The following is a 24,529-nucleotide window of genomic DNA, read 5'->3' as shown; positions in this document are numbered from 1 at the left end:
TTAGCTTTTAGAATTGTATTTAAATCTTTTTTTTCCCTCCCCCTCATCTCCAGTTGACCCTGGAGAGGGGTTGAGGACAGTCTTGCCGGTGGTCTGGCTGTAACGATCGCTGCCTTTGTCGGCGCGCCCAACTCTTCACAGAAGAGACTAAAGATTTGTTCCCACAGGAAGCCTCCTTAGCTTGTGGTCTGAGGCCTGGAGCCTGCTGAAGATGAGCGGGTTCGCTAGGCGAGGAGGAAGAGGAGGCCGAAGAGCAGCAGAGGGGAGATGATGCCTTCTCTGTGGTGCTCAGGTCATCATTTTGTTCTGTAGTAATTTCTTTTTCTTTTTTAAATAATAAGACACCTCCCCCACAGCATCTGTGAGAAACTTAATGATAAACCACAAGACCTGCAGCAACTGGCTTCACTCCACCTTCGCCCAAAACAAGCCCTCAAAGAGTGAAGTCTGTCACCATCACATTACCACAAAAAATAGTTTTTTAAAGAATATTAAAAAAAAATGATACAAAAATAACTCTGGTTTGTATATAGATAACAGGACAAATAAAAAATGGAATTCCTCAGCATGAAAAAAAAAAAAAAAAACTAGGGACCAAAAGTAATAAAAAGCAGCAGTACTTGTAACTTAACCAAAAAAAAAAAAAAAAAAAAAAAAATCACATATAGTGCTTAATAGTTCAGAAGCTGTAGAAGCTTCTGGAGAGACTTCACTCTGCAGCTCATTTGTTTGGGAGGTCAAATGGTAAGATAAAAAGTCCTGACCCAACCTACCCCCCCCCCGCCCCCCTTCCAAAAAACCCAACCATCCCCCCTCCTGAAGAACTGTTGATGTTATTACTGGAATCAGCATGATCCACACAGAACCGCGGTTCCAGTAAACATTCACAACGCTACAACTAACACACACCGACTACAGCGAAGGAAACAATGAGTGTACAAAATAAAATACAGTGTACAAAATATAAAAATACAGAAAAAAAAGAGCAAACCCAAAAGAGAAAGCTGTAAACATGACAATAAATAAGTAAAACAGCTGGGTTTCCCAGCATGTGCGGTGCGGTTAACATTTCTCCTCGTCCATTCATTCACTTTCTTTTTTTTTTTTTTTGATTCCCAAGTGCAAAACATCACAAATGAACAGTTCCATTTCAAGTAACCTATATACATGGGGGAGGGTTACAAATATGTAGTTACTGTACACAGAATAATTCTCATATTCTTCATTTACAGATGTCATTTCCGCTTAAACAGTAACAAAAGTTTATGCATTTAGAAAAAAGAAGCGGTGGTACAAGAAAGAAAGGGAAAAAAAAAAAAAAAAAAAAAAAAAAGGTGTCAAAATGAAAGAACAATCATGAGTGATGAGACTTGCTGTCGAATCCCAGCAGCTGCCGTGAAAACGCTGCGTCCCTTTGCATCCCCGGATGTGACTGGTGCACAGCACCCAATGATGTACAGGCAGGTGTGAAGCCACGTCCCCCTTCTTGCACTACGTCACCTCCATAGCCACTGTGGTCTCCGCAAGACTGTTCAGGCCAGACTTTTCCTGCTCGTGGTTCTCCCTGAGAAGAAGAATAAACTTTTTTTCACTCTTATATTCATATAATTCGATAGAATGCAGAAAAATGTGTGTATTTGACAGGGCGGGGAACATAACGTGAATGCTTGAAAATAAACAAATGAATAAAATTAATAGATAGACAGGAAATAATCCATATAATCCATTTAAACACTGGAAATAATTTTATCCCTGGAATTAACCAAAATGAAAAAGATTGCAATTTTATTTACACGAAAAAAACCCCCACCAATCTCTCTCTCTATGCTGCTTCAATGCTTAGTTAATTTTGGTTGCATGTTAATGTGTCACAATGTGATGCTACCAGCTTGGCACACCAGTTTTGCCCATTCCTCTTTGCAGCACCTTTTTAAGATCTCTTTTTTTTTTTTAGCCTGGGCTCTGGCTGGGCCACTCCAGCCGGGAAGTGGCATAATTCAGCCCCAGTCTGACTTCAAGAGCGCTCTGGAGTAGACTTTCATCCATTTTACCTCTATCCTGACTAGTCTCCCAGTTCCTGCAGCTGAAAAACATCTGGACAGCATGATACTGTCATCACCACAGTCCTTCATTGTAGAAATGGTACTGGCCTGGTTTCCTCCAAACGTGACGTCTGGCATTCACACCAAAGATTTGTCTCATCAGACAAGAGAATTTTGTTTTTCCATGTACTGAGAGTCCTTTAGGTGCATTTTGGCAAACTCCATGTGGGCTGCCATGTATCCTTTACTAAGGAGAGGCTTCCGACTGGCCACTCTACCTTACAGGTCTGACTAGTGGAGTGCTGCAGAGATAGTTGTCCTTCTAGAAGGACAACTCCTCTGTCCACAGCTCTAACAAAGTGACCATCGGGTTTCTTGGTCACTTCCCTGACTAAGGACCTTCTCCCCGAATGCTCAGTTTAGGTGGACTGCCAGCTCTAGGAAGAGCTGGTGGTCCTGGAACGTCTTTTAAGTCATTAAGACCTTCAAAGCATAATGCACTTTTCTGCAACCTTCCCCAGATTTGTGCCTGGAGACAATCCTGTCTCGGAGGTCTACAGACAATTCCTTTGACTTCATGCTTGGTTTGTGCTCTGACATAAACTGTTAACTGTGGGACCCTACATTGACAGGTGTTTGCCTTTCCAAATCAGGTCCAATCAAATGTGGAGGTGGTGTTCAATTAAGCTGCAGAATCATCTCAAGGATGATCAGGGCAACCAGGAGGCACGTGAGCTCAATTTTGAGATTCATGGCAAAGGCTGTGAATACTTATGTACATGTGCTCTCTCACATTTTCCTATTTGTTTCACATTGTTTCACATTGTCATTGTGTGCGTGTGTGGAGATGTCGGAAGAAAATTAATTTCACCCATTTCTGAATAAGGCTGGAACATAATAAAATGGAGGAAAAAAAAATCATGCACTGTATGCGAGTTTGCACTCTCACCTGGGCACCAGGTCCATGCTGTTCGACCCCGTGGTGACCTTTGCAATCTGACAGCTGTTGTTCAGTTTCAGGGCAGAAGCGGTCATGGCACCAAGGCTCCTGGGTAAATGTCGCGCGTTCAGACCAGTTATTGGTGAGGCAGGGACGCTCAAGCGCAGGTTGTTTCCAATCAGAACAGGGGGTGTGGAGTTAGCAGCGCTTCCGTGGTTACTCAAAGAGAGGTGGGCGTTTGGGGTGTGTCCAGAAACAGGGGCTGTTATACTAGTGGTTGACAAGATGGTGGGAGGGACCACAGATGTCGACACCATGGTTGTTGACAAAGAGCTGGTGGTAGAGGGGAGGATTAAGCCCTTATACACGCCTGGAAAAGAATGATAACCAAAACAGCCATGAGGGAAACATACAAAATAAAGTCTGAATTTGTACTGACATTTGAAGAACATATTTGTCCAACACACCTGAAGTCTGCACTATGCCGTTGACACCGCCTCCTCCTTGGTTCCCCTCCTCTTTGACCTTTAGGTTCAGCAGTTGGTCAGACATCACAAGAGCAGATGCGGCAAACTGAGCACTAACTGAGTCCAGAGTCTGAGACAACAGAGCCTAGACAGAGGTGCAGGGTAGAAGAGACCATGAGACCACACTAAACACCTTTATAAAGTCCAAAATACAACGATAACTCTCTCATTCTCATACACACAGTGTACCTGTGCATTGTTGGAGGTCTGGCTGGCCTCCTGCTCCAGTAGCTGTTTCTGCATGAGAACCAACTGCTCTTGATGTTGCTGGTACTGTTCTGCTGTGACCACTAAACAAAGAACATCCACAAACATGTTAATGGTGTAGATTTTCACCCATCACCAGATGTGTCCATAAACTGGGGTCTCTTCAGATATGATAATCTCTTTTATTATTAGTGGAGAAGTGCTGGACCAAAGAGACACTGTAATTAAGCTCTGGGCATTAAGCACAGATGCCTTATTCCGCATTCTGGGCAGATATGCATTGTAGCAAAGGGCTGTGCGTTATAGCATATAATTCATATTGCGATATAAATTGAACCATAGACAGTAGACTGTATATATTATGGTATGTAATTTGATTATAAAATGTCTATAGCACTGCAGTAGGAAGTAGTATAATAAACGTTATATATATATATATTTCAAGGTAGCTGTGAACACAATATTTATTGTGCAAAAATATTATAACATTTAAACATGTCTCCCATAAAGGGCATGATCTCAGTACGTTCGCAATTGGTCCTGTATTTGACAGACATTTATAAAACTTTGCTGTATTTTTTCTTACTCAAACACAATGCTAGAAATGTTATGCATGTCTGTGAATTTATACACTATTGATATGATTCAAAATAGAAGCTTAAGCCTAACCCAAACCTATAGTATTAGTATTAAATTGTATTAAAAAATTTTGTTTAATGAGTGAGAGAAAATACAGTGAAGATCTGTAAATGTCTGTCAAATACAGGACCAACTGTTGCACCGCTTTTTAAATAAACTGCTCTGAAGTGCCCTCTGTGCTCGTCAATTTCCCAAAAAGAATGTATTATGCTGCAAGTAGGCATGGTTTTGCCAATGTGATTTCAATATTTCTGCGCTAGGTCATTATAATCTCTCCCGTTGTCCAAATATATATCGCATACTGTTTACACTGCTAAGATCTACTGTGACATTTTATAAGAAAATATCCCTGGAAACATCTGGTCATTTAGTCTTTATTCTGCATACTTACCCACTGTAGGAGTGCCTCGTGCCTGGGTGGATGGGGTGGACACCCCACCTCGGCCTACACCCCTGAGCGGTCGCCGTGACAATGATAAGCCCTCCCCTGATTGGGTGGTGAATGGTCGGCGTGGCAGAAAGTGTCTCCATCTGCACGACCTGATATTCAGCAGAACCTGCCTCAGATCCGAGGAAGAGGAGGGGGCGGGCGGGGGCGAGCGTGAGAGTGAGTCTGAGATACTGGAAGGGTAGAGGGGAGAGACATCCATTCCAGACGTCGATCCAGATTCCAGGCTGTGGAACATACTGTCCAGGTCTGATTGAGCTCGATCAACTACAACGCTAGAGAGAGAGAAAGAGAGAGAAAAATAAATCTAAGTTTGCATTGAGGGAGAAAAGGATCATCAGAGAAAGGGGTCAGAACTCACCGGCCTCCCCGGCCAAAGCGGCGCCTTGCCAACCCCAGACAGCGCCATGGCTTGCTGAGAGACATGAGTGAGAAACGGTAGCGCTGGTCACATGACCCGCCTTCATCAGGACTGCTCCATGGCCAGCCACCACTCCCACTAAGTCGTGCCTGGGACAGGAAAGAAACAAAAAAAAAGGGTGTGAGCAAAATTAAACGCTAAAAAGGCAGACAGACATCTGCTCTGAAGTTAACAGCATAATGTTTGTGTGGACAAAACAGTACCACTGAAAAACGTGAGCGCAGCATAGCCAGTAGTTTAGAAGTAAGGACGTTTTAAAATGTTGTAAATCTAGAAACCAGTTTCTAACGCAGTCTTATTGGAACTATGTACTTCGTTATACATTCACATGGTATACAATCAGTACAGACAGCCAAGTGTCTTGCTCATTCTCTTTCCAAGATAATGACAATAGGAACCCTGTAAATTAATTGTTAGAAATCCTCCTGTCATCGTAGTGCTTGATAATTTGGACACTGAAGTGCCTTTGGTGGATGTACTCAAGGGTGATAGTGAAAAATTCCTGAGCCTAAACTTTTTTCCATGCCCTACTGGTAAGCACACGTGAGATTGAAAGCTTGATTTGTTTGATTTTGAAGAAAAAATGTAAATAAACACAATGTAGGAACATTCCTTCCTTACAAGGCCATTCCTGGTTCAGTAATATCAGAGAAAATAAAATAAGGAGGACTTCCACTCTCAGAACACGTCTGCCGGCAAGTGCAGAATTTAGCAGTCTAGCTCCAAGTCCCGCCCCTTCTCTATTTCTGATTGGCTTCTGGGCCTATTGTTGGTGTGGATGAAAGTGAAAGCTGCACCTCTCAGATCTAGCGTCAAGTCATTGGCAGAACCTGATATTTATTTATTTAAATCTGGCATAAACGTCTGAATGCAATCATCCATGCCGAACTTTTAAATGAATGTCCTTATTGTCTCACGTAAAAGGACATAAGTAAGCATTATAAGGTTTGTGTGGCATAAATACACATCCTCAGTCAGCATTTAATTTAGGAGAAATGTTTCAGAGTTGCCATGGAGGGTCACATTAGTACAGTGAGCATGGTGTGTTGACTGACTGGGTGTGTGTATGTACTTACAGCATGGTACACACAGCCAGCCTTTCTCCTGAAAGCAAAAACCCCATCCGGGTCGTTCTCCTCCTCAGCCTCAGAAGACCCAGAATGAATCTAAAAATAATTAATAAAAGCCCACACGCTTCTTTTTAGTCACTGAAAACAGTACAATGCAGCGTACGTCTGTTACCAGTGAAGGTGAGCACTGTCATACCTGCGTGTACGTCTCGTCATCAGAGCTCGGGAAGTCATACTGGTTGAGGTCTTTGGGGTTGAAGAGGGTGGGTCCTTGGTGCTGAGGGGCTGATAGTGGTGGGACCTTCTGCTTCTTCTCATATTTCCTCTTGGTACGAACCACCTCTGTCTTCTCTGGCTGCGTGATACAAGCGAGATGGGTTCATTTTTTAACAAGGCCTGTTTGTGTGTGTGGTAATGCATAAATCACTGAATAAAACACAGACTGCGCGCAGACCGACCTTCTTGTAGTCTTTAAACTCGAGGTGATCGTGGTGACGCATCTGGTTGCTGCTGGACAGAGGCAATATGGGTAACGTGTACAGGGGTTTCACAAGCGCTCTCTGGGCCAGAACCTCTGCCATGACATCACTGCCAAAGTCTGGCACAGTGTTCCTGATGGAGAAGGGGAAAACTTAATTATACAGTATTTTTTTTTTTTTTTTTGCATGGTTCTGGCAACACTATTAATAAGTGAAATAGTAATTCAGGAATTCTTCATGATTATGCAATTACAGGGGAAGAAATAAACAAACATTCTTTTTCTCCAATACCACACAATATTAAACATTGGAGTAATGTTTAATATTGTTGACTAAACAATAACATAGACATTATTGTTTAATAGCGTCATTATATATATTTGTGTTTAATGTATCTACTACCCGGTTGTACAAATGAAGTCACTTACGCAATTGTGACGTTATTTAATCATATTTTTCATTGACAAAAACACTAAGGAAGGCCGCCCCCTTTTCCCAAAAACCTGCCTGGCAGCTCATATCTGACTGAGGCATAAATTTGATTTTAACAGTCACACACCTCTTCTCCACTATCTCCAATGTGAGGTGCAGCAGCTCTCTCTTGCTCTTCTCTCGTCTCTTGATCATCTCCAGGATGGTGACGGCTCGGCTCAGGTCTCTTCTCAGCTTCAGCATCTTTTCATAAGACACTTCATCGTTCTTACGGTTCTAGACACACAAAAACCCAAGAATCAGTGATGAGGACTCATTCTTCCCATTCTACCTCAAATACCACAGTTCTCAAACTGTGGTACTCCAGCTTTGATAAAGAAAAAACTGAAAAAAAGAAAAGCCTGTTTCCACTCAGAGACAGTAGAAGGTGCTACAAGCAGAGCAGTACTCACCTTTCTGGTCTGCATCTTCTCTGTGCGGCGTCTGAAGGCCACATAGGGGTCGTTGGTGCTGGAGCCATCCCGCTTTTCCTGTCTGACAGTCGGTATGAGCGTGCCACTCTTACTGCTCCGCCTCTTCCTGCTCCAGTACTCAAACACTTCCTGTATGAGCTCGTCATCCTCCTTCAGCAGGAGCTTTGCTTCCTGCAGAGTCACCAGCTAAAGGGGAAGATGGAACATTTTATATGTTCAACTATCCACTGTGCATGTGTGGACACACACAAAAAAAAAAACCAAAAAAAAAAAAACACACACACACACCTGTTGCCCACTGCCCTTCTCCAGGCGTTCTATCATGATCTCAAACTGCAGCTCTCCCATCTCCATCCGCTTCTGCAGCTTCACAGCGAATGCCTCATCCTCAGAGTCCATGTCATAATCTGGCTGCTCTGCGTCCAAGCTGAACGCTGCAAGGGAGACAAGAAGAAAATGACATAAAAAATGAATCTAGGCTTTTAGGATCACAAAGCATGTCACCTCTCTGTTGATGACACAAAATCCACCAACTTGTGGCTCACTATCAATTATAAATTAAAGATCAGATTAAAAGATCTTTACAAAACAAAACAAAAAACAGTACCAGTTCTGAAAAGACTAAGATGAAAATAGGGTGCACCTGAAAGCATCTGCATCTGGTTTTGTTATAATTTCTGATCATGTTCAGTTATTTTTAGTGCAAAACAGAAGAGACACGCAGTTATGGTTCCGAACATTTCTTGCATTTTTTTTTTTAAACAATCAAGAGTCTCTAGTCTATTTGAGTCAGATCAAAATCCATATCAATTCTACAGAAGCATGATTCCCCAAGTCCCAATGATACAGATGAACAGATTTGCTCTAAAGCCAGAAGTATACTTGCTGTAAGCTACATATGCGTATCCATACACAGTTGTGTTGTTAACGTTTGTGTTTATATACTTGTGTCCGTACTGTGCATCGTAAGGAGTAAGTGCCGAGGCTGCAAATCAAATTAATGAATGAATGAAGGCCTGTATCTTAATATAGCCATCTCTTGAGTGCATATCTCGCAACAATGCCCCTATAAAATTCCATCCGTAAAACTCCTTTAATTTTTGAGTATGTGCACAAGTACCGATGCAAAAAAAATGCAGGATACGGAGCGTGGCTGTACTTCCGTACATACGCACATATATGTATGTAGCAAGTATATTTCGGCCTTAGTAGGTCATTCATGTGGAGCCTGATTCACGACCAGCAGGGGGCACCAAAATGTCAAAGAAAGATATTCTGAACACCTCACTGAGCCTTTCAATGTGGCCGCAACATCCCTAATGTTAGCATGAGTTATGGGGTGGTAGAAGCCTAGTGGGTAACACGCTCGCCTATGAACCAGAAGACCCAGGTTCAAATCCCACTTAGTACCATTGTGTCCCTGAGCAAGACACTTAACCCTAAGTATCTCCAGAGGGGGGACTGTCCCTGTAACTACTGATTGTAAGTTGCTCTGGATAAGGGCGTCTGATAAATGCTGTAAATGTAAATGAGTTAAGAACAAAAGATATGGTTGCCAGGTGGGAGTCCTAAACAGGCTGAGTACTGCACTAAAATTCTATTATTTCATCTTGAATGCCAATGCTCATGGTCCAATACAAGCACAAAAAACATGCAGATTGGGAAGCAGACTACTTCAGTCCTAAATAATACTCATAGTAAACACAGTAATAGTCACTCCAAGCAGTCTACAAATGTGACAGAACCAGAAGGTAAACATGAAGAAAATTGTAGATGTGCTGCGTCGTCATACACACCACTAGAGAAGGCAGAGGCATTACAGATGCAGACTCCACTCCCACCACTCTCCTACACTACATCTTTCTCTCACACACACACACACACACACACACACACACACACACACACACACACACACACAGGACCCCCAGCTGTCGTACTCACGCTGCAAGTGAATCAGCTGCTTTGGCATCTTGAAGTCCCCGGGGTAGAGAGACTCATAGTAGGTGATGTTGCTCTCAGCCTGAGGGACGGGAATAACCATGTTCTCCCGCTTCTCTCCAAACACCTGCTGCGCTGAGATGGCCCGCTGGAGATGGTGCTCCTGTAACCAATGCACACACACAAAAGCACAGAGGTCAGTGCTCAATGCTCAAGTGGGTCAGAACAGTGGGAGACCGAGCTGTTCACTTGTTCTCCAACACAGCTATTGTGCATTGACTGTTGCACCATAAAGACAAGAACACCACAAATGGAAAAAGTTAAAAACTATACACACTAATGTACAAACAAGAAGCAAATAAAAATGCACAACACTAAAAATCAATTACTAATAAGTCAGGAAATTTTCTGATGCTGTTCTGAGAATATTTTGTGTTTCTTTAATGGTAATTGAGGTTAAACGTTCACATGTATTCAACTCTATGGTTACCCCAATCAGCGTTTAGTTGAAATTTGTGTGCAAATGTGGGGAAAAACAAAAAAAACAAAAAGTGAAATGTGCCAAAATATTGTTAAACTAAACTTATGTCAATCATGAAAAGTTTAACTTGAACGACAGTGTTTCTTCCTCTATGCAGACCCAAGGCAGATTAAAATAATCCCCGATCAGGTACATGATATTAGGTTTATATTGTGCCTACATTCTGTTTTTCCACCCCATTTTAATTCTTCTAAATTCCATATTTTCCATTGTAAACATATTTATTTCACCTAAAAACGATGTGAGTAGGTGGGTAATATAACCTACAATATAACAAATCACATTTAAATCACTGTTCGCGACAGTTTGCTTCTTTTCTCTGGTTCTGATATGAATTCTTAACAAAGTAGACATCTCTTTTGTAAGAACGTGTGTAATTCCGCTCTAAACTTAGCACTAAAGAGTCTAATTCCGTAATTTTCTGAGGACATGTGTTCCAGCGAGCCGAGCCTAAACATTGCAAATGCACACGCATGTGCAGAACTGATCAGGCAAGTGGTCAGGATTCGGCACAGACACGTCTGAGAGGCTGTAACATGTGTTGTGGGCTGCAGTGACCAGATTCCACGATGCAGTCTGTGAAGAAACGATGTTCACTATGTAAAGATACTATAGACCTGCGCTAGTAGTTGTAAATTTTGAATACATTTTTTTTTGCGCAGTCTTACAGGAAATAAGTACTTCATTATAATTTCACGTGTCAATACATTTTTATGACACCAACTTTATGTTTATTTCGCTATAATCAAAAGTAGAGGAACAAATCGAATAATGACACGTGTGACCGTTTCCACGGCGTTTGGAGGGCAGTTTTTAATGACAAAATAACTAATTCCAAAGTGACTAAAGTTTCTAAAGGTATGAAACAATATTACTTAATAAAAACTGAATTGACTTCAGAGTCTCTGCCTGATAATAAACAGAAAGTTGAGACATTTTAAATATATCTCACACACACACACACACACACACACACACACACACACACACACACACACACACACACACACACACACACACACACACACATATATATATATGAATGATTATTAATACTAATTTTGATTGCATGGCAATTGAAAATGTAAAAAAAACTTCATATTTTTACACAGTGAAGTAGTGAAGCATGTTTCAACAAGCTGCATTTTCTTAACTCTGGATACTGCATATACGTTAGTACCAGATAATTTTGAATAAAACCATTAACATCCACATTTCATTATGCCACACTCAACACTGACTCACACAGTGTGACAAAAGGCCCCAGGATCAAAGGATCAGAGGACTCAGTTCAGACATTTCTTTCTGGTCTTGTATCGAACAGTATAAACAGGAACACCCCACATGCCAGCTGCTTTCTGCTGGTAACTGACAGTGGGCATCGGCCTAACCAACTGAGATGTGGAACAACCGTGACTAGATGTTTGAGATGTATATATAACTCTCTATATGCATTTATGCCCCAGAAAAACATGGTCAGTATGGAACACCCCCGCATAATTAAGAGTTCCTGCTGGCAAAACAGAAATTATAGAAAAGTTTGAGGCAGTGGAGCTGCTTATTCGAGACACAGTCTGACCTTATGGAAATCTGACCTGCAAGTCAGAGAAGAGAAACGGGATTTAAAAACAAGTCGGTATTGCTTTATTTATTGGGTTCTCACATTGCAAGGTACCTTCAAGATGAACACCAGCTCAAACATGCAGGGATTATGGCACAAAAATGTCAGGAATTCATCTCTGCACACCTTCTGAGTCTGAAGCCGATATGGGCTGCAAACTTCAACTGAAGTGAATGACGTGACCCAAAAACCCAACATAAGTGGGGAAAAAAGTGAGGAGGAATATTTTCTCACCTTCAACTTTGATCTGACTGATCATTCCCCACCGAGTCAGGAATAAAAACATAACCATGCGAGAATAAAAAGCTTCTCGTAATTGGCCTGGACCATGTAATAAAACTAACAAGCTTTTTACTGCAATGCACCTCATTAAGCAGATAATTGCAACAAATGGCTACTGTAAATACAAACGGTCAGTATGGTTACAAGCATTGCATTACAGACATATGTGTGTGTATATATATATATATATATATATATCACACACTCACACCAATGATTATTAAGACTAATTATTTTTATCCACTATCACGTCAGAGACTAGATACAGCAGTGCCCTCCAAACGCCGTGGAAACGGTCACACGCGTCATTATTTGATTTGTTCTTTTTATTATAGTGTGCATTTGCTGTGTCATTGTTTCAAGCAGTGTATTCAATGGTCACAACATTTCGTTCAGTCCAGTCCAGAGTTCGTAACGTATGTGGATTGACATGCTCAGTTGTGTGGAAAACCGCAAGTGAATGTGCAAATACTGTGACAATCATGACGACAATGGTAAATAACTTTTATTGAATTTAATTCTAGCTTTATAGTCATTTTAGCCTCAGCCACCAAAACATTTAGGCTATTCAGGTACTGGTAATAAAAGAATTGTGTGTTTTTGTGTAAAAGTGTATTCACACACACACACACACACACCTGCACAACACCATGCGATGCATTCATGCCCCAGGCTACCTAATTTAAAAAGGTAATTAACACTCCAGTGCCCTGTACGGGGCAGGGTGCACTTACACGGGTTAAAGTGTGCAAACCCTAGAGCACACACACACACACACACACACACACAAATCCAGTTATCAACACCATGGATCCTCACACCACCCTGGATTGAACAGACACCTCTACGCAGGCTGCACCCGCAGGGAGAACACTGCACCCGCAGATTACCATTTAATTAGCACAGAAGGTCACGCTCAAATTAAACCGGGACCGCCTCTACCCCAGACTCAACACTCGTAATGTCTCGTCCTCAGAGAGGACGCGCATATGCAAATTGACTCACAGCAAGTGCGGGCACAACGGCAAAAGAATTTGGACTAGCGGGATGTACTATTATTAAAAATGCTTATTCAAGATGGTAACATGCCCTGCATCAGGAAGTGGTAGACAAAACTCATACGTTTCAAGACCAACTCTGAATTTGAATGAGTTTATGAATATATGATATAATTGCACATGTAATTATGTTAACAGATGAAGGCTTACTTGTATATACAACCTCAAATCAGAAAACGTTGGGACCGGGTGGAAATTTTTTAAATAAATAAATAAATAAATTCACAAATTTCCCGTAACTTTTATTCCATTGAAGACAGTATGAACATAAGATAATTCAAGGTTTTTGTTGGAAAACAATTTGATTTTTAAATAAACATCCATTCTTGCTATTCAGGCTTGCAACACATTCCAAAATGAGGTATAATAACTAAATAATGATGTGATTTGAAACTGGTGATGTTAACAGATTGCAATCATGATTCGGTACAAAAGCAGCATCGAAGAAGGACCTACTCCTTTAGGAGCAAAGATGGGCAGAGGATCGCCAGTTTGCCAGCAAGTGCGGGCAAAAATCTTTGAAATGATGAAGAAACATGTGTAGATAGGAAGATAGGAAGAGATTTGGGCATTCCTCCCTCTACAGTGCAAAACATAGTTAAAAGAATCAGTGAATCTGGAGAAATTACCGTGCGCAAAGGCCAAGGGCACAAACCTAAACTGAATGGCCGTGATCTCAGAGCCCTCAGACGGCACTGCATTAAAAACCGCCATTCATCAATAAGTGATAAAACTGCGTGGGCTCAGGACGTCACCCTCAAGCACTACAGTACGTAGTTACATTGGGAAATGCCAGCTAAAACTGTACTGCGCCAAAAAGAAGCCCTAAATAGTGTCCAGAAGCGCCGTCTGGGCTTATGGGCATCCATTTGGTCCATTGTGCAGTGGAAACATGTATTGTTCTCAGACAAATTTTAACATTTTTGATAGAAATGGATGCCGTGTGCTGCGGACTAGGGCTGCACGATATTGGGGAAAAAATGTGATATTTCTTGCAATATAACATTTCCCTAGAGAAATACTTTTCAAAATGATTATTATTAGATATTAAAAAAAAAAAAAAAAATCATTTATATATGTAATGATCATTCTAAAACAAACATGTAATATATATTCATCTGATCTAATTAAATCTAATTCAGGCTAAAAAGAAACAAAATGTCTAGGAAGTTGCAAATATTTAAACTTCAAAACATTATGAATGACTGAGTGAAACACTCAGCAGATATTATGATTTCTGGTTTGCTGTTATAGACCTGCCAACACAATAAGAATTGCTTTCAAAGATTACTTTTTATTTACATGTAATCATACACTAATCAAGAGAGTCTTAAAACAAGAGAATCTTTTAAACAAAATATTTCCTTGCCATGCCTGTCTTTTTCATATATATAAAAAATATTATTAAAACAAAAATGAAATAAGAAAATGCAATTAAACAAAGTGTACAGGCCTCAAAAAAATTGGTATGTAGTGGAAACACTAACATAGTCAACATTCACATAAATAAAAATTAATATTAACATGTAAACATTACATGGCCCGGTCTAGCCAATAGCATTATATCACCTACTTGGGAGGCGGTTATGAAGATAGTAAGGGCCCATCTGATTGGTCAAATTTGGACACACAAATACTTGGCACAAAAATGAATGCTGCGTCTGAAATCGCATACTACTTGAGTAGGTACTACATTTGAATTACATTTTTACATTCTACACTTAAAAAGAACAGTTCCCCGCCATTTTTCGAATATGACGCCGCCTCTCTCGCTGCCTTAAGGGATAGTGCAGCGTCCATCGAATGCCTACTACAGTTTTTCACATACAATATGTCGTGTGTTGGCAGAGGTCGGCCATGAGTTGGGACCAGCATGCCTTGCGGGGATACACGCCGACGGGATGGGCGCGCCCGGGGACTGCAAATAGTTAACCATGTTGCGGGTAAATGTGTTCTGTTGGGGTTCGGGATGTGTGTGTTATGGGGATTTAATGTAAGGGGAGAAACTTTACACCGGGACGTAAATTTGTAGGTCTGGAGGAGAAGAGACTGTTATTTGGAAGCCGGAGGAGTAGGTATTGGCTGTTGGCACCACCTACTGGCTTCCGTTCAATAACAAGCGTTATTCCGAAACCCCCATGATTGAGCTGATTTCTTCTTTCCTGACCTCGTGGCAACGTCTCGTCACAATAGTATGCAGTATGCGATTACGGACGCAGCATAAGTTTCATTTATTGCAACTCTTTGCGATACAGATATCGCGTATACTATTATCGTGATAACGATAATTTTTCGATATATCGTGCAGCCCTACTGCGGACCAAAGAGGAAAAGGACCATCCAGACTGTTCCCAGAAACAAGTAAAAAAGCCAGGGTCTGTCATGGTCTGGGGTTGTGTCAGTGCTAGGGGTGCACCGATAGCACTTTTTTGGAAAACGAGTACGAGTACTTGGATTTCAGTACTTGCCGATACCGATACAGAGTACTTATTAAAAACATGATTTAAATTTTACAGGTAACTGCTTTAGTCATATAATCGAAAAAAAAAAAAAAAAAAACAAGGGACTAGTTTGGAATTAAGAACATTTATTTAAAATGAAAAGCATATTGTATGCAACATATTACAGAATAATTAATTATAAAAAAAAAGTAGACAGTGTAACTCTCGTCTATCCACTGGGAAGTTAGGTTAATTAGCGACACGGGGCTAACACGGTGAAACTAAACGCAGGGGAGGCTTGCAGTAGGCTGTGGACGTGATTTTTCACGGAGTCGTGTAGGTTAGGCAGCTCCATTACAGTCATGTAGCGGTGGCTTGGGACATCATTGGGACCCCAGAACATGGAGGAGACGCAGGAATCCCACATTTTCTACCTCCGAGAGTGGCTGGTCACTCAATACAATGTACTCGATAATTGTCAGGGTTATTTTCACAGCACGTGGACGGTCTCTGGACATTTTCTCTGGTTTTCTGCGTGGGTAAACTCTTTGTGCTCATTGTCGTGTTGGGATGTTAGGTGCTTGATTAAATGACTTGTGTTAAATGCGCTACCTTTTGAGCCTCCTCTGGACAATTTCGCTGGAGCACAATTTGCCGTGCGCCTTTGTTTTGTCGTCTTAATTCACTTTGAAATAGTTCCACACGGCTGACATGTCTCGCCTCGCCTTCTCCCCGCTCTGAGACGGGGGCAGGCACTCTGCACCTGTGATTAACCCCTTACACGCCGCTGAAACACAGAACTTTTCCGACCGTGGTATCAGGGGACTTTAAACGAGTACTTTAGAAGATGTGGTATCGAGGCCGATATCATATACCAGTATTGGTGCATCCCTAGTCAGTGCCTTCAACAAAGGTAACTTGCACTTCTGCGATGGCCCCATCAATGCTGAGAAGTATATCTCAGTTTTGGAGGACGACGTCTTTTCCAGGGACGCCCATGCCTATTTCAGCAAATACTGCGCTGTTACAGGCATGGCTGCGTAAGAAGAATGTGTGCATGCTTGACTGGCCTGCCTGCAGCCCTGATTTGTCTCCTATAGAGAATGTTTGACCCCATACTGTTGCACACCTAAAACGTTGTTTGCAGGACGAATGGGACAAACTGACACCTGCAACACTTAGTCACTTGATGTCTTCAATGCCTAAACATATTTTAAGCATTGCTAAAAGACAGGGGAACTGTACAAAGTGGAAAATGCTGCACTGTCCCAACTTTTTTTGGAATGTGTTGCAAGCCTGAATGGCAAGAATGGATATTTTTACAAATCAAATGATGTTGGCAAGAAAAAATATGAATTATTTTGTGTTTATACAGTCTGCAATTAAATACAAGTTAAGGGATATTTGTGAATTACCGTGTTCTTTCTTTCTTTTTTTTTTTTAATTCACATTTTCCACGCTGTCCCAACTTTTCTGATTTGGGGTTCTAGTGTGTGTGTGCATATATATTACACACACACACACACACACACACACACACACACACACACACTTTCCCACACCTCCACTCTCCATCTGTCTGATGCTTAGGGGGTGTGAAATACTGATACAGCAATATATTTTGATATTGTATCGATATCAGATATTGATTTTTTTTTTTTTTAAATATACAAATTTAGTCAAAAATTCCATGAGCCACACTGATTGTACACCGCATGTTGAATATCAGCTCTGTTTTTACATTTTCAGTGAACTGTAGAATATTGCAATATGTTTAGTATCACAATATATTGCGATATAATCGTATCGTGAGATCCTTGCCAATTGCCTAATTTGTACCAGATTCAACAAATTATGCAGACACAAATGGCTGGACTGCATACATGCAAAAAAACTGACTGAGAGCTTCAGTCAGACCTCCATAAAACTAAATCACTCTCGCACTCATGACAACAGCGATCAAACAGCGAAACAGCTTCGCTCTCGAACTGTTGACACAAAAGAGCCTATTCCGTCTACCCCTTCGTGACAGTCTTCCCATCCATTCATCTCCACAGCAATGCCATTCCTACCCCATACACCGCGGATCGTTGGCAGTGTTCCGACCTGGCTGCTTATCAGCGGAATTCCCAAAAGTGCTCCGAAGCACGTGCCGTCTGCTGTTCCAGACTCAGAGACTAAAGAAGCCGACAGTTCACGCGGAGCTCTGTGCAGACAGCCAGGTGCTTGACTGGGAACTGCATATATCAGGCAATAAGTGGGAAAACACACAGGTACAAACTGCAGACCAATACGTAATACCAACAGGTATAATGCATACAAATAGCTATAGACATGGCATTATTCTGGTCATTTCCACGGTTACGACAAGCCTGATCGCCCAACAGCTGTCAATATAACGAGTTTAATTGACATGCCTATCCATTAACGCGCACCGGGACTGGATTAACCCCCTCAGCACACCGAGAGCAGGTAGACATTAATCTCACTAAGCAGGCACGCAATATTATTTTCATACAAGACAAGGGTTCACGGCCCCCAGGGCAAACAGTCTATCAGCTGATGAGCCATAACACCACAGCCGGTACATTATCAAAGCAATAATTTTTTTTCCTCCAAAACATACTGATCATTTCATTCTTTATATGTCTACGGTAGCTACAAAGACTGTTACAGAAACAGTTGCAAAGAACTTATTTAACTCCTAACAAGACTAAGAGACTTTCACACATGTTATAATGCAAATATTCAAACCCTTTCCCTATTTAAAGAAGGTCGAGGGTCTACAGTGGACCTGGAACCTTATAGAATGTGTCATTCATGAAATTGTGCACTTTGGGGGGAAAAAATAGAATTAAGCTACTTGCTGTATCCTTGAAATGAGCTTTTCTAATTTACACATTCCAGCTCATCCAAGATTCTCATAGATTTTCTCCTGAATTTTAACAATGCACTGTTAGCATCAATTAGCAAATAGACTAGAGACACAGACATCGACATTAGAACGCAACTGTTTTATTCAGTCACATCAATGCTAACATATTCTGACAGAGCAAGAATACAGGCCGGTGAGACGAGCGCCACGCCCCCTAACACAAAAAGAATGACGCACAATAGCCAGTGACGTCACATGCCAGTTATCAACATTGTCGTCACTTGCCGAGTCCAATCGGCGCCATCTGGCGGCGATTTCCTGCCAGCACCCCGCGCAAGCGCAGCCCCGGGCGGAGACGCACCAAAATGGCGGGCCGAAGAAAGGGGGTCACGTGACTCCTTTGTGCGCCGCAAGCCGATTCTCGGCGCGATTGCCCGATGCAACCGGCCCAACGCACACGAAATCGCACAAGGGCGCCTTTACGCCTCGGCACGGGCACCGGGGCTCGACGCCGGGCGAATAATACGTCGCGTATCATCGTGTCCGTGAAAAAACAGAAATGGCGGCCATTTTGTGCAAGCCTACGCAGGCAAGATAGGGGCGCACCTAATGCCGGAGAACGGCATGTCGGCGCAACAAAATCGGTTTTCCCGTGCGCGCCTCGAACGTACCGTCTCCTCCTCCTTCTCCATCCCCGTCGGCATCTGCGGCACGGTCCGGTTAATCGAGGCATACTCGTGCAGGTCCGGCAGGTCCTCGCAGCGGAAGACGGGTAGCGGCTTGGTAGCGTCCAGCGCCCGCGCCCGAAAAGACAATTTGCTCATTTTATTTTTTTTTCTCTTACAACGCGGCGCGCAGCATGTATCCGTCCTGTGCCCTGAGACACGTTTGAGTTCTCATGGATGAATCCGCTCGGTTCCCCGTTCGGTGCGAGAAGAACGGAGCCGGGAGGGCCCGGGCGTCGGTCGCGCTCTCTCGGTGGCTTTTCCTTCCCCCGTAGCTCCGCTCCCTCCGCCTGGCTCAATACGCCATGGCCAACATGGCGGACATTAAAAACTCTGTAGCGCTGCGCTCGCTTCCAGCGGCCCAACCCCCGACCGCCAACCAGCCATTCCCACTCGGCGCAGCGCGCCTGCGCGGCTCCGGGGCACCGGGGGAGGGGAGCGCTCCACGCGTGGCCGCCGAACAGACGTCCCGGGAAACGCGCGCGGAGCCCGGCCACGAATTCTGCCGTCGCCGGGGAGACGGAGAGCACGACGTATACAGAAACGGCGCTGAAACATGTTTTAAAACGCGCAAGGTAAAGGGTTATCATCACCTTAAATTACTACTATTGCTGTCATACTTCAATAATAGTAACTTATCATTAATAAAATTATTAACAATATTATTACATATATGCCTCTAATCATTTTTATTTATCGCTTCCCTTTCAGAAAAGTACACAATACACATTTCATAGCATATAATGGCCTTGGTTTTTAGATAATCATCAATATCTATTAATGCACCGTTCCATTTGGCACAGCAGTGTTTGCACAATTTTTACTTTGCACATTTATTATTCATTTCACCTGTTTAGCGATGTCTGTCGAATTGTTGTCTACATGTTTTTAGTTAAATGTTATTCTTGCACTGCCTCTGTCTCCTGTTTGCACTTTACGTAGCCCAGTTTGTCTGTGTCGCACACGTGCACTTCACGTCGCTATGTGACGTTGTTTAAACACCAGGTTCCGGAGAAACGGTGTTTGGTTTCACTATGTACTGTCTAACATGTATGTAGCTGCAATGACAATAAAGCGCGACTTCAACTTATGTCAGTCCCTCTCTCTATATAAATAGATTTTTTTCTTGGGTATTTATGAATACTCTGTATGTGTGCATGAATCAATTCTGAACCGAAAATCCCATGTACGTACACATACAAGAATAATGTGATTCTGAATCGAAAGCTGTATTTTTAAAACCCAATCTAATTAAAGATGATAAGTTTTTGTCAGAGTAACTGCAGACAAGTGTGAGTTTTTGAGTAGCTTTTTACATGCACCACTTTTTCATGTCCTTCGTTAAATCTAGTTCATTATGACTACGCTGTTAACTGCGGATTCAGCTCCGTACACATAAAACATGGTTAATTGTGCACATTTATGCACTCACTTTTCTTGTACGCTACCTCTATTAATGTCTAAACAATGCATAAATCTCCCTTTAGCATCAATAAAGTATGTATGTATCTATACACCAATAAAGGACCATGCAGAGGTTCAGTAATCTGTGTGCTCTGGCAAGTGATTTGGATGAATACAAAAATGGGGCAACTTGATCAGTGCGGCATTATGGAAGATTATCTATCGCCCCCTTGTGATACAGTACAGAACTTCATGAGGACAACTGTGTTGCTCTAGCTGCTTATTCTGTTCCTGGACCCACTGTCAGAATTACATAATTCCGTCACTTGGTTTACCAACAGTAATGAAGGCCTGTGTTTTGCATATTTGCAATAAATGTAGACAGTTCTGAGAGATGATTGTGTATGTAACAGATTTTCGATGATATGATGTGGTTTGTTGTGTATGGGTTTTGATATGCATTGAGTATTACTCATGTTGCACAATGCAGGCAGACAGACAGAAGTTCAAGCTCCACAGAGGGTCCTGCAATAAGTAATTATATATTTACAGCACACACAGAAAGTGTTCTCTTCTTCACCCACCAAAAAAATATTCTGAAATGCCACAATAAACAGACACAATAAATCAATTAAGAGTGACTCACCTTTCCATGGACTCATGCTGATACAGGAAAAAGGCAATCTATTTAATCCATTTGTAGGAGGAAATCTTCTATGGTGGCCTATAAGGTTTAGTAAAAAAGGAAAAGGCTTGTTAGCTGTAGTGGATTTAAAGGGAAATTATCATATTCGCAAATCACTTTTCGACCTGTCCTTCCAACTGCATCAGTTTTTAAAAAAGGCAGAATTTGTTTAGTTCATTTTCAGCCATTTAAAATGGGACTGAAATGTTTTCAACTTATTATTATTATGACTAGAAATGTGTCAGTGTTTGGTGCTGCCCTCTACAAGAATAAATCAAGTCAGTTCCCATCAATAAGGTTCTTCAGATCCTTTTCTTCAGGGTCCAAGTACAAGGAAGGAAACAGACCCGTAATCAGAAGGTTGCCATTTCGAATCCCAAACCGCCAAGGTGCCACTGAGCGAAGCACCGTCCCCACACACGTCCCCACACACTGCTCACCAAGGGTGATGGGTTAAAAGCAGACGACACATTTTGTTGTGTCACAGTGTGCTGTGCTGGAGCATTTCACAATGACAATCACTTCACTTTAACTTCACATTTGGTAGTAGCCTAGTGGGTAACACACTCGTCTATGAACCAGAAGACCCGGGTTCAAATCCCACTTACTACCATTGTGTCCCTGAGCAAGACACTTAACCCTAAATTGCTCTGGATAAGGGCGTCTGATAAATGCCAGAAAATGTAAATGTAATCTTCACTTACAGGAGTCAAAAGGGGACTAACTCAGAAGTAATTTAGTCCTCAACACAAATGGAATTGCTACTAAACATGGTCTTACAGGTAAGTGCCAAACAAACCCTGTAATGCACACACATGCGTATGTAGTTGAGGAAAGGTAGCTGCTGTCCATGTGACGGTGTGGTAAAAATAATAAAAAAAAAAACAGTCATCAAAGTCAGATCAAAAAGACGCTGTGTTTAGGCTTCGCAGCAGAACATGGAGAGGTGCAATTTGTCAGTGATGAGCTAAGTTCCAGGTACCCAGACATTGTGACGAAATGTGAAAAGTCAAAGAGGACGAAGGTGCTCAATAAAGGTCTGCATGATTTATTTCCGCACTGGCAGAATTTGGACGGTCCAACAGAACCAGTAAAGTCATGCCTATCGAACGGGAAAGGCGCAGCATCTTACTAAAACGGGGTCAAGATCCAGGGAATGCAGCAGGATTGGTCGGCAAAAGAAGCCGTAAATTTGCGTGATCTTGGTAAGACGCAGTAGGCCGGCAGGATCGCCCCTGATCGCGGCTCTAACAGCTGATTGGCTGACGCCGCTGCACTCGATCCACGCACACCTGTGACAGGCGACTCCGTATCACTGCGCCCGTACGCTGGCGTTTGCACGCAGTTCGCGGACTACTTTGCTCGGCGGAAGAACCGGTTTCTCGAGACCACAACTACTGGGAACCTAATTGTTCACAATCCCGAGAGCAACCAGCAGTGTTGGTACGCGGCGATGAGAGAATCCGCTCGAGGTCGCGTTTTAGCGCGATTTTAACAACTCTTTTAAATCAGGGTTAAGGGGCGTTGTTTGGCAGTCACTGCTTCGGCGCCAGCTGCAGTGCCATCGGGTTACTGTAACGTTCAACAGGGAGGGGAAAAAAAAAAAAGAAAAACTCCACAGGAAAAATAGGCTGCGGCCAACCGAGCGTCGCATGTAGATTAAAGAAGATCCTTGGCCATCAAAAGCGACATTGCCATCTGAGAGCAAGAGACGCGACCACGACGGTTTTAAACGCTCATTGCCATGGAGGAATGGCAGAAAAGTGAAATGAAATCGCCAGCAACCAACCAAAAAAAACCCACCACATTGATCAGTCCGACGGGCAACTTTGAATTTACCTTTGTCTGGGGGGGGGGGGTCACCTGAAATCGGACAATATGACGTCACCTCCCCCCCGATTCGCTTAAACAGTAATGAAAACGGCCGATCTGGCACGAAGGCGCGACGTGTCCATGTCGCACAAGTTCCAGCGGCGGGGAACGCCACCGCGGAAAGCCGCCAGGACCCCCAAAACCAAAGTTTCCCTTCAGCTGACACGCATGGAAGTGCAGAAATATGGCCTCCCCGAGGGAGTTCCTTCGCGTTTGGAGCCATAGTGGGCTTCTCAACAGGACGATTTGGGAAATAAGAATGCAGTTTAACCCGAGCCCGTGGGCGGAATGTGATATTGCAGAATGCATTTCAGCAAAAATAATATAAAAAAAATGCCTTCAATAGATCAGCAAACAGGTCCAAGCAGCCCTGCCGCATGGCAAGAACGGAACCAAAGTCGCCAGCGCACCGTTCAGATGTAGAAGAAAAGAAGCAGAACTGACCATTTCTCCGACGGGGAGGATGATGATGTCAGTTGGGCTGAAGGCAGGCTTCTGCTCCTGCAGTAAGACACGGAGCTGACTGCTTCCCCCCGAACGACCATTGTGTCCAGCACGTCCCCGGGAGCAGAGGGGTCCACGTCGCCTGCCACGTTGTGTGGCGACACTCAGTAACCAAAGGCACCAGCCGTCGATCAGGAAAAGTGACCAAACCAGCGAAACGCTCCTGCTGGGGGTTAACTCGAGGTTGCCAGATCTCGCGAGAGAATCAAGCAGTCGTCTCAGCGAAAGATAGGTCACAAATGAATGACTTGGCTTTTCAATAATGCTCCAAAATACATTTGGGTGTGTCAGAGAGACGTCAGCCACAAGACTGTTTTTGGAACTGTCGCTTGCAATTAATTATTCGTGTTCGAATTGATTTTTAAAATAGATTTTTGATTAATTTATAAACATAAAACAATATATACGCCAGTCACAGCCAGCAGGCATTCTTTGTCTATGTAGAAAATAAATATTTAAATAAAACTATAGTAACTATTGTAAACCGTAACTTCTTCGTATGAGGTTATTTCTCATTTAATTCTGCACAAGTGGTTATAATGCTATATATTCCAGATAACTAATTAGCTTTTACGATCTACTTTTTCCCTGTAATATATATATATATATATATGTGTGTGTGTGTGTGTGTGTGTGTGTGTGTGTGTGCCTAGTTTTGCAGGGAATAAGCGGTAATGGCAACAATATTGGCTGGGTTTTACGGCATGGCGGACAATGTTGCCAGATCTCGAGAAAAGAATCATGCAAACAGGTCTGTGGCGAGAACTTGGTTATTCAAAAAATAATGCCCAGTTTGGACAGTCCTTTTGTGTAACGAGTTATACTTCAAAGGTTAGTCACATTGTAAAGGGCCATCATGGCAACACAGTAATATGACCTGTTGCACAGAATATCTTGTCATA

General features: G+C 42.5%; 1 protein-coding gene across 2 annotated transcripts; it reads right to left on the bottom strand.

The window, feature by feature from the left end:
* Positions 1 to 1,095: 1,095 nt before the first annotated feature.
* On the bottom strand, positions 1,096 to 23,866 carry epc1a (enhancer of polycomb homolog 1 (Drosophila) a). Of its 2 annotated transcripts, XM_028970113.1 has the most exons (15): positions 23,568 to 23,866; positions 21,213 to 21,290; positions 9,623 to 9,782; positions 7,967 to 8,112; positions 7,658 to 7,864; positions 7,333 to 7,481; positions 6,753 to 6,906; positions 6,491 to 6,649; positions 6,301 to 6,390; positions 5,165 to 5,313; positions 4,747 to 5,078; positions 3,699 to 3,799; positions 3,450 to 3,594; positions 2,992 to 3,352; positions 1,096 to 1,564 (listed from the first exon to the last, which is right to left on the bottom strand). In XM_028970113.1, exons 3-15 carry the CDS (start codon positions 9,720 to 9,722, stop codon positions 1,492 to 1,494), a joined length of 2,166 nt encoding a protein of 721 aa, XP_028825946.1. In that variant the 5' UTR covers positions 9,723 to 9,782; positions 21,213 to 21,290; positions 23,568 to 23,866; the 3' UTR covers positions 1,096 to 1,491. The 2 variants fall into 2 exon arrangements, with proteins under 2 accessions (XP_028825946.1, XP_028825945.1); XM_028970112.1 differs by lacking the exons at positions 21,213 to 21,290; positions 23,568 to 23,866 and adding an exon at positions 19,109 to 19,559.
* Positions 23,867 to 24,529: the final 663 nt, after the last annotated feature.

The sequence above is a fragment of the Denticeps clupeoides genome, chromosome 2 (genome assembly GCF_900700375.1).
Source record: "Denticeps clupeoides chromosome 2, fDenClu1.1, whole genome shotgun sequence".
Taxonomy (NCBI): domain Eukaryota; kingdom Metazoa; phylum Chordata; class Actinopteri; order Clupeiformes; family Denticipitidae; genus Denticeps; species Denticeps clupeoides.
Note: the sequence above shows the minus strand (reverse complement) of the source record. Positions and strands in the feature narration are given on the sequence as shown.